Raw genomic sequence first — 12,946 nt, forward strand, 5'->3', positions numbered from 1 at the left:
AAGCTCTTTACGCGCTGAGGGCACCGGTCCCGGTCAATCAACTGAATACAACGACGTTCTGTAAGCACTTAGGGCACCGGCCCCGGTCAATCAACTGAACACAACGTCGTTCTGTACGCACTGAGGGCACCGGCCCCGGTCACTCAACTGAATACAAGGATGTTCTGTACGCACTGAGGGCACCGGCCCCGGTCAATCAACTGAATCCAACCAAAGTTCTGTACGCGCTGAGGGCACCGGCCCCGGTCAATCAACTGAATACAACGACGTTCTGTACGCGCTGAGGGCACCGGCCTCGGTCAATCCACTGAATACAACGACGTTCTGTACGCACTGAGGGAACCGGCCCCGGTCAATCAACTGGATACAATGACGTTCTGCACGCGCTGAAGGCGCCGGCCCCGGTCAATCAACTGAATACAGCCAAAGTTCTGTACGCGCTGAGGGCACCAGCCCCGTTCAATCAACTGAATACAAAGACGTTCTGTACACACTGAGGGTACCGGCCCCGATCCATAAACTGGATACAACCAAAGTTCTGTACGCACTGAGGGCACAGCCCCGGTCAATCAACTGAATACAACGACGTTCTGTCGGCACTGAGGGCACCGGTCCCGGTGAATCAACTGAATACACCGACGTTCTTTACGCACGGAGGGCACCGGCCCCGGTCAATCAACTGAATACAACAACGTTCTGTACGCACTGAGGGCACCGACTCCAGTCAATCAACTTAATGCAACCAAAGTTCTGTACGTACTGAGGGCACAGGCCCCGGTCAATCAACTGAATACAACGACGTTCTATACGCGCGGAGGGCACCGGCCCCGGTCAATCAACTGAATGCAACGACGTTCTGTTCGCACTGACGGCACCGGCCCCTGTCAATCAACTGAATACAGCCAAAGTTCTGTACGCGCTGAGGGCACCGGCCACGGCCAATCAACTGAATACAACGACGTTCTGTACGCACTGAGGGCACCGGCCCCGGTCAATCAACTGAATACAACCAAAGTTCTGTACGCGCTGAGGGCACCGGTCCCGGTCAATCAACTGAATACAACGACGTTCTGTACGCACTGAGGGCACCGGCCCCGGTCAATCAACTGAATACAATGACGTTCTGTACGCGCTGAGGGCACCGGCCCCGGTCAATCAACTGAATACAACCAAAGTTCTGTACGCACTGAGGGCACAGGCCCCGGTCAATCAACTGAATACAACGAAGTTCTGTACGCGCTGAGGGCACCGGCCCCGGTCAATCAACTGAATACAACGACGTTCTGTACGCACTTAGGGCACCGGCCCCGGTCAATCAACTGAATACAACGATGTTCTGTACGCACTGAGGGCACCGGCCCCGGTCAATCAACTGAATACAACCAAAGATCTGTACGCGCTGAGGGCACCGGCCCCGGTCTATCAACTGAATACAACGACATTCTGTACGCGCTGAGGGCACCGGCCTCGGTCAATCCACTGAATACAACGACGTTCTGTACGCACTGAGGGCACCGGCCCCGGTCAATCAACTGAATACAACCAAAGTTCTGTACACACTGAGGGCACAGGCCCCGGTCAATCAACTGAATACAACGACGTTCTGTACGCACTGGGGGCACCGGCCCCGGTCAATCAACTGAATACAACGACGTTCTGTACGCACTGAGGGCACCGGCCTCGGTCAATCAACTGAATACAACTAAAGTTCTGTACGCGCTGAGGGCACCGGTCCCGGTCAATAAACTGAATACAACGACGTTCTGTAAGCACTTAGGGCACCGGCCCTGGTCAATCAACTGAATACAACGGCGTTCTGTACCCACTTAGGGCACTGGCCCCGGTCAATCAACTGAATACAAGGGCTGTTGCGCAACGGGTCTTGATTGAAAGACTTTTCATGGCTTATTTATGTTGTTCTTTAGTTTTATTATGTAGTGGTTTAGTCTTGACTTTGTTGCATTGTTTTGGTTGCATGTGCAGTCTTCTGTACATGTATACACCATGCAACGCTTACGTCATCGTCGCGCGTGCAACATTTTTTCGTGCGCATGCTCATTATATACTGCCGCAACGTTTGTCCTTTTCTTTAGTTATCAGTTTTACCTCGTCGTGTCCGGTCTTCTTGTCTGTCCGTCTTCGTCTTGTCAAGATATTATGGAGAACTTTTAGTTCAGTTGCGCTGTTGTGTGTGGCGAGTCGGATGGGCGGGGAGGCTGGGCCCCTGACGCCTGGAGAAGATGTGCTGGTGCACGAAAATGGCGCTCTGTACGCACTGAGGGCACCGGCCCCGGTCAATCAACTGAATACAATGACGTTCTGTGCGCGCTGAGGGCACCGGCCCCGGTCAATCAACTGAATACAGCCAAAGTTCTGTACGCGCTGGGGGCACCGGCCCCGGTCAATCAACTGAATACAAAGACGTTCTGTACACACTGAGGGCACCGGCCCCGGTCAATCAACTGGATACAACCAAAGTTCTGTACGCGCTGGTGGCACCCGCCCCGGTCAATCAACTGAATACAAAGACATTCTGTACACACTGAGGGCACCGGGCCCGGTCAATCAACTGGACACAACCAAAGTTCTGTACGCGCTGGTGGCACCCGCCCCGGTCAATCAACTGAATACAACGACGTTCTGTACGCACTGAGGGCACCGGCCCCGGTCAATCAACTGAATACAACAACGTTCTGTACGCACTGAGGGCACCGGCCCCGGTCAATCAACTGAATACAACAGAAGTTCTGTACGCACTGAGGGCACAGGCCCCGGTTAATCAACTGAATACAACGACGTTCTGTACGCACTGAGGGCACCGGCCCCGGTTATCAACTGAATACAACGATGTTCTGTACGCGCTGAGGGCACCGGCCCCGGTCAATCAACTGAATACAACGACGTTCTGTACGCACTGAGGGCACCGGCCCCGGTCAATCAACTGAATACAAGGATGTTCTGTACGCACTGAGGGCACCGGCCCCGGTCAATCAACTGAATACAACCAAAGTTCTGTACGCGCTGAGGGCACCGGCCCCGTCAATCAACTGAACACAACGACGTTCTGTACGCGCTGAGGGCACCGGCCTCGGTCAATCCACTGAATACAACGACGTTCTGTACGCACTGAGGGAACCGGCCCCGGTCAATCAACTGGATACAATGACGTTCTGTACGCGCTGAAGGCACCGGCCCCGGTCAATCAACTGAATACAGCCAAAGTTCTGTACGCGCTGAGGGCACCGGCCTCGTTCAATCAACTGAATACAAAGACAATCTGTACACACTGACGGCACCGGCCCCGGTCAATCAACTGGTTACAACCAAAGTTCTGTACGCACTGAGGGCACAGGCCCCGGTCAATCAACTGAATATAACGACGTTCTGTACGCACTGAGGGCACCGGCCCCGGTCAATCAACTGAATACAACCAAAGTTCTGTACGCGCTGAGGGCACCGGACCCGGTCAATCAACTGAATACAACGACGTTCTGTACGTACTGAGGGCACCGGCGTCGGTTAATCAACTCAATACAACCAAAGTTCTTTACGCGCTGAGGGCACCGGTCCCGGTCAATCAACTGAATACAACGACGCTCTGTAAGCACTTAGGGCACCGGCCCCGGTCAATCAACTGAATACAACAAAGTTCTGTACGCACTAAGGGCACGGGCCCCGGTCACTCAACTGAATACAAGGATGTTCTGCACGCACTGAGGGCACTGGCCCCGGTTAATCAACTGAATACAACGACGTTCTGTACGCACTGAGGGCACCGGCCCCGGTTATCAACTGAATACAACGATGTTCTGTACGCGCTGAGGGCACCGGCCCCGGTCAATCAACTGAATACAACGACGTTCTGTACGCACTGAGGGCACCGGCCCCGGTTAATCAACTGAATACAAGGATGTTCTGTACGCACTGAGGGCACCGGCCCCGGTCAATCAACTGAATACAACCAAAGTTCTGTACGCGCTGAGGGCACCGGCCCCGTCAATCAACTGAACACAACGACGTTCTGTACGCGCTGAGGGCACCGGCCTCGGTCAATCCACTGAATACAACGACGTTCTGTACGCACTGAGGGAACCGGCCCCGGTCAATCAACTGGATACAATGACGTTCTGTACGCGCTGAAGGCACCGGCCCCGGTCAATCAACTGAATACAGCCAAAGTTCTGTACGCGCTGAGGGCACCGGCCCCGTTCAATCAACTGAATACAAAGACAATCTGTACACACTGACGGCACCGGCCCCGGTCAATCAACTGGATACAACCAAAGTTCTGTACGCACTGAGGGCACAGGCCCCGGTCAATCAACTGAATATAACGACGTTCTGTACGCACTGAGGGCACCGGCCCCGGTCAATCAACTGAATACAACCAAAGTTCTGTACGCGCTGAGGGCACCGGACCCGGTCAATCAACTGAATAAAACGACGTTCTGTACGTACTGAGGGCACCGGCGTCGGTTAATCAACTCAATACAACCAAAGTTCTTTACGCGCTGAGGGCACCGGTCCCGGTCAATCAACTGAATACAACGACGTTCTGTAAGCACTTAGGGCACCGGCCCCGGTCAATCAACTGAATACAACAAAGTTCTGTACGCACTAAGGGCACGGGCCCCGGTCACTCAACTGAATACAAGGATGTTCTGCACGCACTGAGGGCACTGGCCCCGGTCAATCAACTGAATACAACCAAAGTTCTGTACGCGCTGAGGGCACCGGCCCCGGTCAATCAACTGAATACAACGACGTTCTGTACGCGCTGAGGGCACCGGCCTCGGTCAATCCACTGAATACAACGACGTTCTGTACGCACTGAGGGAACCGGCCCCGGTCAATCAACTGGATACAATGACGTTCTGCACGCGCTGAAGGCGCCGGCCCCGGTCAATCAACTGAATACAGCCAAAGTTCTGTACGCGCTGAGGGCACCGGCCCCGTTCAATCAACTGAATACAAAGACGTTCTGTACACACTGAGGGCACCGGCCCCGGTCAATCAACTGGATACAACAAAACTTCTGTACGCACTGAGGGCACAGGCCCCGGTCAATCAACTGAATACAACGACGTTCTGTCGGCACTGAGGGCACCGGTCCCGGTCAATCAACTGAATACAACGGCGTTCTGTACGCACTTAGGGCACTGGCCCCGGTCAATCAACTGAATACAATGGCGCTCTGTACGCACTGAGGGCACCGTCCCCGGTCAATCAACTGAATACAACAACGTTCTGTACGCGCTGGGGGCACCGGCCCCGGTCAATCAACTGAATACAAAGACGTTCTGTACACACTGAGGGCACCGGCCCCGGTCAATCAACTGGATACAACCAAAGTTCTGTACGCGCTGGTGGCACCCGCCCTGGTCAATCAACTGAATACAACGACGTTCTGTCGGCACTGAGGGCACCGGTCCCGGTCAATCAACTGAATACAACGACGTTCTGTACGCACTGAGGGCACCGGCCCCGGTCAATCAACTGAATACAAGGATGTTCTGTACGCACTGAGGGCACCGGCGCCGGTCAATCAACTGAATACAACCAAAGTTCTGTACGCGCTGAGGGCACCGGCCCCGGTCAATCAACTGAATACAACGACGTTCTGTACGCACTGAGGGAACCGGCCCCGGTCAATCAACTGGATACAATGACGTTCTGTACGCGCTGAAGGCACCGGCCCCGGTCAATCAACTGAATACAGCCAAAGTTCTGTACGCGCTGAGGGCACCGGCCCCGTTCAGTCAACTGAATACAAAGACAATCTGTACACACTGAGGGCACCGGCCCCGGTCAATCAACTGGATACAACCAAAGTTCTGTACGCACTGAGGGCACAGGCCCCGGTCAATCAACTGAATACAACGACGTTCTGTACGCACTGAGGGCACCGGCCCCGGTCAATCAACTGAATACAACCAAAGTTCTGTACGCGCTGAGGGCACCGGACCCGGTCAATCAACTGAATACAACGACGTTCTGTACGTACTGAGGGCACCGGCGTCGGTCAATCAACTCAATACAACCAAAGTTCTTTACGCGCTGAGGGCACCGGTCCCGGTCAATCAACTGAATACAACGACGCTCTGTAAGCACTTAGGGCACCGGCCCCGGTCAATCAACTGAATACAACGACGTTCTGTACGCACTGAGGGCATCGGCCCCGGTCACTCAACTGAATACAAGGATGTTCTGTACGCACTGAGGGCACCGGCCCCGGTCAATCAACTGAATACAGCCAAAGTTCTGTACGCGCTGAGGGCACCGGCCCCGTTCAATCAACTGAATACAAAGACGTTCTGTACACACTGAGGGCACCGGCCCCGGTCAATCAACTGGATACAACAAAACTTCTGTACGCACTGAGGGCACAGGCCCCGGTCAATCAACTGAATACAACGACGTTCTGTCGGCACTGAGGGCACCGGTCCCGGTCAATCAACTGAATACAACGGCGTTCTGTACGCACTTAGGGCACTGGCCCCGGTCAATCAACTGAATACAATGGCGCTCTGTACGCACTGAGGGCACCGTCCCCGGTCAATCAACTGAATACAACAACGTTCTGTACGCGCTGGGGGCACCGGCCCCGGTCAATCAACTGAATACAAAGACGTTCTGTACACACTGAGGGCACCGGCCCCGGTCAATCAACTGGATACAACCAAAGTTCTGTACGCGCTGGTGGCACCCGCCCTGGTCAATCAACTGAATACAACGACGTTCTGTCGGCACTGAGGGCACCGGTCCCGGTCAATCAACTGAATACAACGACGTTCTGTACGCACTGAGGGCACCGGCCCCGGTCAATCAACTGAATACAAGGATGTTCTGTACGCACTGAGGGCACCGGCGCCGGTCAATCAACTGAATACAACCAAAGTTCTGTACGCGCTGAGGGCACCGGCCCCGGTCAATCAACTGAATACAACGACGTTCTGTACGCACTGAGGGAACCGGCCCCGGTCAATCAACTGGATACAATGACGTTCTGTACGCGCTGAAGGCACCGGCCCCGGTCAATCAACTGAATACAGCCAAAGTTCTGTACGCGCTGAGGGCACCGGCCCCGTTCAGTCAACTGAATACAAAGACAATCTGTACACACTGAGGGCACCGGCCCCGGTCAATCAACTGGATACAACCAAAGTTCTGTACGCACTGAGGGCACAGGCCCCGGTCAATCAACTGAATACAACGACGTTCTGTACGCACTGAGGGCACCGGCCCCGGTCAATCAACTGAATACAACCAAAGTTCTGTACGCGCTGAGGGCACCGGACCCGGTCAATCAACTGAATACAACGACGTTCTGTACGTACTGAGGGCACCGGCGTCGGTCAATCAACTCAATACAACCAAAGTTCTTTACGCGCTGAGGGCACCGGTCCCGGTCAATCAACTGAATACAACGACGCTCTGTAAGCACTTAGGGCACCGGCCCCGGTCAATCAACTGAATACAACGACGTTCTGTACGCACTGAGGGCATCGGCCCCGGTCACTCAACTGAATACAAGGATGTTCTGTACGCACTGAGGGCACCGGCCCCGGTCAATCAACTGAATACAGCCAAAGTTCTGTACGCGCTGAGGGCACCGGCCCCGTTCAATCAACTGAATACAAAGACAATCTGTACACACTGAGGGCACCGGCCCCGGTCAATCAACTGGATACAACCAAAGTTCTGTACGCACTGAGGGTACAGGCCCCGGTCAATCAACTGAATACAACGACGTTCTGTACGCACTGAGGGCACCGGCCCCGGTCAATCAACTGAATACAACCAAAGTTCTGTACGCGCTGAGGGCACCGGACCCGGTCAATCAACTGAATACAACGACGTTCTGTACGTACTGAGGGCACCGGCCCCGGTCAATCAACTGAATACAACCAAAGTTCTGTACGCGCTGAGGGCACCGGCCCCGGTCAATCAACTGAATACAACGACGTTCTGTACGCGCTGAGGGCACCGGCCTCGGTCAATCCACTGAATACAAGGACGTTCTGTACGCACTGAGGGAACCGGCCCCGGTCAATCAACTGGATACAATGACGTTCTGCACGCGCTGAAGGCGCCGGCCCCGGTCAATCAACTGAATACAGCCAAAGTTCTGTACGCGCTGAGGGCACAGGCCTCGGTCAATCAACTCAATACAACGACGTTCTGTACGCACTGAGGGCACCGGCCCCGGTCAATCAACTGAATACAACCAAAGTTCTGTACGCGCTGAGGGCACCGGACCCGGTCAATCAACTGAATAGAACGACGTTCTGTTTGCACTGAGGGCACCGGCCCCGGTCAATCAACTGAATACAAGGATGTTCTGTACGCACTGAGGGCACCGGCCCCTGTCAATCAACTGAATACAACCAAAGTTCTGTACGCGCTGAGGGCACCGGCCCCGGTCAATCAACTGAATACAACGACGTTCTGTACGCCCTGAGGGCACCGGCCTCGGTCAATCCACTGAATACAATGACGTTCTGTACGCACTGAGGGAGAAGGCCCCGGTCAATCAACTGGATACAATGACGTTCTGTTTGCGCTGAAGGCACCGGCCCCGGTCAATCAACTGAATACAGCCAAAGTTCTGTACGCGCTGAGGGCACCGGCCCCGTTCAATCAACTGAATACAAAGACAATCTGTACACACTGAGGGCACCGGCCCCGGTCAATCAACTGGATACAACCAAAGTTCTGTACGCACTGAGGGCACAGGCCCCGGTCAATCAACTCAATACAACGACGTTCTGTACGCACTTAGGGCACCGGCCCCGGTCAATCAACTGAATACAACCAAAGTTCTGGACGCGCTGAGGGCACCGGTCCCGGTCAATCAACTGAATACAACGACGTTCTGTACGTACTGAGGGCACCGGCGTCGGTCAATCAACTCAATACAACCAAAGTTCTTTACGCGCTGAGGGCACCGGTCCCGGTCAATCAACTGAATACAACGACGTTCTGTAAGCACTTAGGGCACCGGCCCCGGTCAATCAACTGAATACAACGACGTTCTGTACGCAGTGAGGGCACCGGCCCCGGTCAATCAACTGAATACAACCAAAGTTCTGTACGCGCTGAGGGCACCGGCCCCGGTCAATCAACTGAATACAACCACGTTCTGTACGCGCTGAGGGCACCGGCCTCGGTCAATCCACTGAATACAACGACGTTCTGTACGCACTGAGGGAACCGGCCCCGGTCAATCAATTGGATTCAATGACGTTCTGCACGCGCTGAAGGCGCCGGCCCCGGTCAATCAACTGAAAACAGCCAAAGTTCTGTACGCGCTGAGGGCACCGGACCCGTTCAATCAACTGAATACAAAGACGTTCTGTACACATTGAGGGCACCGGCCCCGGTCAATCAACTGGATACAACCAAAGTTCTGTACGCACTGAGGGCACAGGCCCCGGTCAATCCACTGAATACAACCAAAGTTCTGTACGCGCTGAGGGCACCGGCCCCGGTCAATCAACTGATAACAACGACGTTCTGGACGCACTGAGGGCACCGGCGTCGGTCAAACAACTGAATACAACCAAAGTTCTGTACGCGCTGAGGGCACCGGTCCCGGTCAATCAACTGAATACAACGACGTTCTGTAAGCACTTAGGGCACCGGCCCCTGTCAATCAACTGAATACAACGGGGTTCTGTACGCACTTAGGGCACCGGCCCCTTCAATCAACTGAATAACCGGCGCTCTGTACGCACCGAGGGCACCGGCCCCGGTCAATCAACTGAATACAATGACGTTCTGTGCGCGCTGAGGGCACCGGCCCCGGTCAATCAACTGAATACAGCCAAAGTTCTGTACGCGCTGAGGGCACCGGCCCCGGTCAATCAACTGAATACAAAGACATTCTGTACACACTGAGGGCACCGGGCCCGGTCAATCAACTGGACACAACCAAAGTTCTGTACGCGCTGGTGGCACCCGCCCCGGTCAATCAACTGAATACAACGACGTTCTGTACGCACTGAGGGCACCGGCCCCTGTCAATCAACTGAATACAACGACGTTCTGTACGCACTGAGGGCACCGGCCCCGGTCAATCAACTGAATACAACCAAAGTTCTGTACGCACTGCGGGCACAGGCCCCGGTTAATCAACTGAATACAACGACGTTCTGTACGCACTGAGGGCACCGGCCCCGGTCAATCAACTGAATACAACGACGTTCTGTACGCACTGAGGGCACCGGCCCCGGTCAATCAACTGAATACAACGACGTTCTGTACGCACTGAGGGCACCGGCCCCGGTCAATCAACTGAATGCAACGTTGTTCTGTACGCACTGAGGGCACCGGCCCCGGTCAATCAACTGAATACAACGACGTTCTGTACGCACTGAGGGCACCGGCCCCGGTCAATCAACTGAATGCAACGTTGTTCTGTACGCGCTGAGGGCACCGGCCCCGGTCAATCAACTGAACACAACGATGTTCTGTACGCACTGAGGGCACCGGCCCCGGTCAATCAACTGAATACAACCAAAGTTCTGTACGCGCTGAGGGCACCGGCCCTGGTCAATCAACTGAATACAACGACATTCTGTACGCGCTGAGGGCACCGGCCTCGGTCAATCCACTGAATACAACGACGTTCTGTACGCAATGAGGGCACCGGCCCCGGTCAATCAACTGAATACAACCAAAGTTCTGTACGCAATGAGGGCACAGGGCCCGGTCAATCAACTGAATACAACGACGTTCTTCACGCACTGAGGGCACCGGCCCCGGTCAATCAACTGAATACAACCAAAGTTCTGTACGCGCTGAGGGCACCGGCCCCGGTCAATCAACTGAAAACAACGACGTTCTGTACGCACTGAGGGCACCGGCCCCGGTCAATCAACTGAATACAACCAACGTTCTGTACGCACTGAGGGCACCGGTCCCGGTCAATCAACTGAATACAACGACGTTCTGTACGCGCTTAGGGCACTGGCCCCGGTCAATCAACTGAATACAACGGCATTCTGTACCCACTTAGGGCACCGGCCCAGGTCAATTAACTGAATACAACTGCGCTCTGTACGCACTGAGGGCACCGGCCCCGGTCAATCAACTGAATACAATGACGTTCTGTGCGCGCTGAGGGCACCGGCCTCGGTCAATCAACTGAATACAGCCAAAGTTCTGTACGCGCTGAGGGCACCGGCCCCGGTCAATCAACTGAATACAAAGACGTTCTGTACACACTGGGGGCACCGTCACGCGTCGTTTTCCATGTTGTCTGCCCCGCGAGGGGACACATGACCGTAATGGCAGTGTTTACCAGGACCAGGACCAGGTGTGTGTGTGTGTGTGTGTGTGTGTGTGTGTGTGTGTGTGTGTGTGTGAGGGGGGGGGGGGGGTGGAGGATTATTGGCAAGTCATCTGTGTGTGCGGGAGAGGCGGGGGGGGGGGGAGAGTTGTTGGTAAGTCATTTGTGTGTGGGGGAGGGGGGGGGGGGTGGCAGTGGCGAGTCATCTGTGTGTGTGGGACTGAGGGTGTTGGCAAGTCATCTGTGTGTGTGCAGGGCGGGGGAGGGGCGGGGCGGGGGGAGGGGGGAAGGGCAGGGAGGGATTATTGACAAGTAATGTGTTTGGCGGAGGGGGGGGGGGGACAGTGGGAGTGTTTGCTATGGAGGCGTGAGTGTGTCCAGGGGAGGGGGGGGGGGAGTGTGGTTGGAAAGTAATGTGTGTGTTGGGGGAGGGGGGGGGAGTGTGGTTGGAAAGTAATGTATGTGTCCAGGGGAGGGGGGGGGGGGGAGTGTGGTTGGAAAGTAATGTGTGTGTTGGGGGAGGGGGAGGGAAGGGTAGTGCTGGTAAGTGATGCTTGGGGCAGGGGGGGGGGGGGGGGTATTGGCAAGTCCTCTGTGTGTGTTTGTGGGGAGGGGTGTGTGTGGGGGGGGGAGAAGGGGGGGGGGATTATTGGCAAGTCATCTGTGGGCGGGGCGGGGGGTGGGTAGGCGGAAGAGGGATAAGCAAAAGTGTTGGCCAGTGATGCAAGGGTGAGTCCAGGTAGCTTGTGTGTGTGTATGTGTGTGTGTGTGTATGTGTGTGTGTGTGTGTGTGTGTCAGTGTGTGTGTGTGTGTGTGTGTGTGTGTGTGTGTGTGTGTGTGTGTGTGTGTGTGTGTGTGCATGTGTATGAGAAGTTATAGATATTATAACATTGTTCTATCGCCAATATCTACTTACTTCGTAGCTTGCATTTGCTATTGTGTTGCATTGTATTAGATTTCCCGTCACTACAAGCAACATGCGCTACTTCACCAGGACTTACAAACACCTGAACAACAAACCGGGGTCATTGATCAACTGAAGACGGAAGTAGAGAAGGTTCAGCATGATGTGGATGCAATGCAGGTTAGTTGAAAGTGTGTTGATTTGATCTGCTTATACTCCATCTCTGCATACCTGTATGTATGTATGTATGCTTCAGAGGTGTATGTACACTAGTGCTGAAACGATTATGTCGATTACTCGTTACTTATTCCATAAGAAATAGATCGAGCGGTGATTTCAATTTTATCGGCTAAACGAGTAGAATGGTACTTACGCTCGGTACGGGATTTCCCCCCTTTTGGGGCTCGAACAAAGCGTTTTTTTAAAGCATGCATTCATCGAAACTGTTGCAAGTACTACACACGGATATGTACATGACTGCACACGGATATGTACATGACTGCACACGGATATGTACATGACTGCACACGGATATGTACGTGACTGTACACGGATATGTACATGACTGCACACGGATATGTACATGACTGCACACGGATATGTACATGACTGCACACGGATATGTACATGACTACACACGGATATGTACATGACTGTACACGGATATGTACATGACTGCACACGGATACGTACATGACTACACACGGATATGTACATGACTGCACACGGATATGTACATGACTGCACA

General features: G+C 54.3%; 1 protein-coding gene across 4 annotated transcripts in view; it reads left to right on the top strand.

Moving 5' to 3' along the window:
- The window catches only part of LOC135811236 (RING finger protein nhl-1-like), a 243,889-nt gene that overhangs the window by 47,461 nt on the left and 183,482 nt on the right, over positions 1 to 12,946 (top strand). For all 4 annotated transcript variants that reach the window (XM_065324435.1, XM_065324434.1, XM_065324437.1 and 1 more), the window contains exon 5: positions 12,250 to 12,378. In XM_065324435.1, the coding sequence (XP_065180507.1) occupies positions 12,250 to 12,378 (129 nt within the window). The remainder of the gene's footprint in view (positions 1 to 12,249; positions 12,379 to 12,946) is intronic.

This window comes from Sycon ciliatum, chromosome 3 (genome assembly GCF_964019385.1).
Source record: "Sycon ciliatum chromosome 3, ocSycCili1.1, whole genome shotgun sequence".
NCBI classification, from domain to species: domain Eukaryota; kingdom Metazoa; phylum Porifera; class Calcarea; order Leucosolenida; family Sycettidae; genus Sycon; species Sycon ciliatum.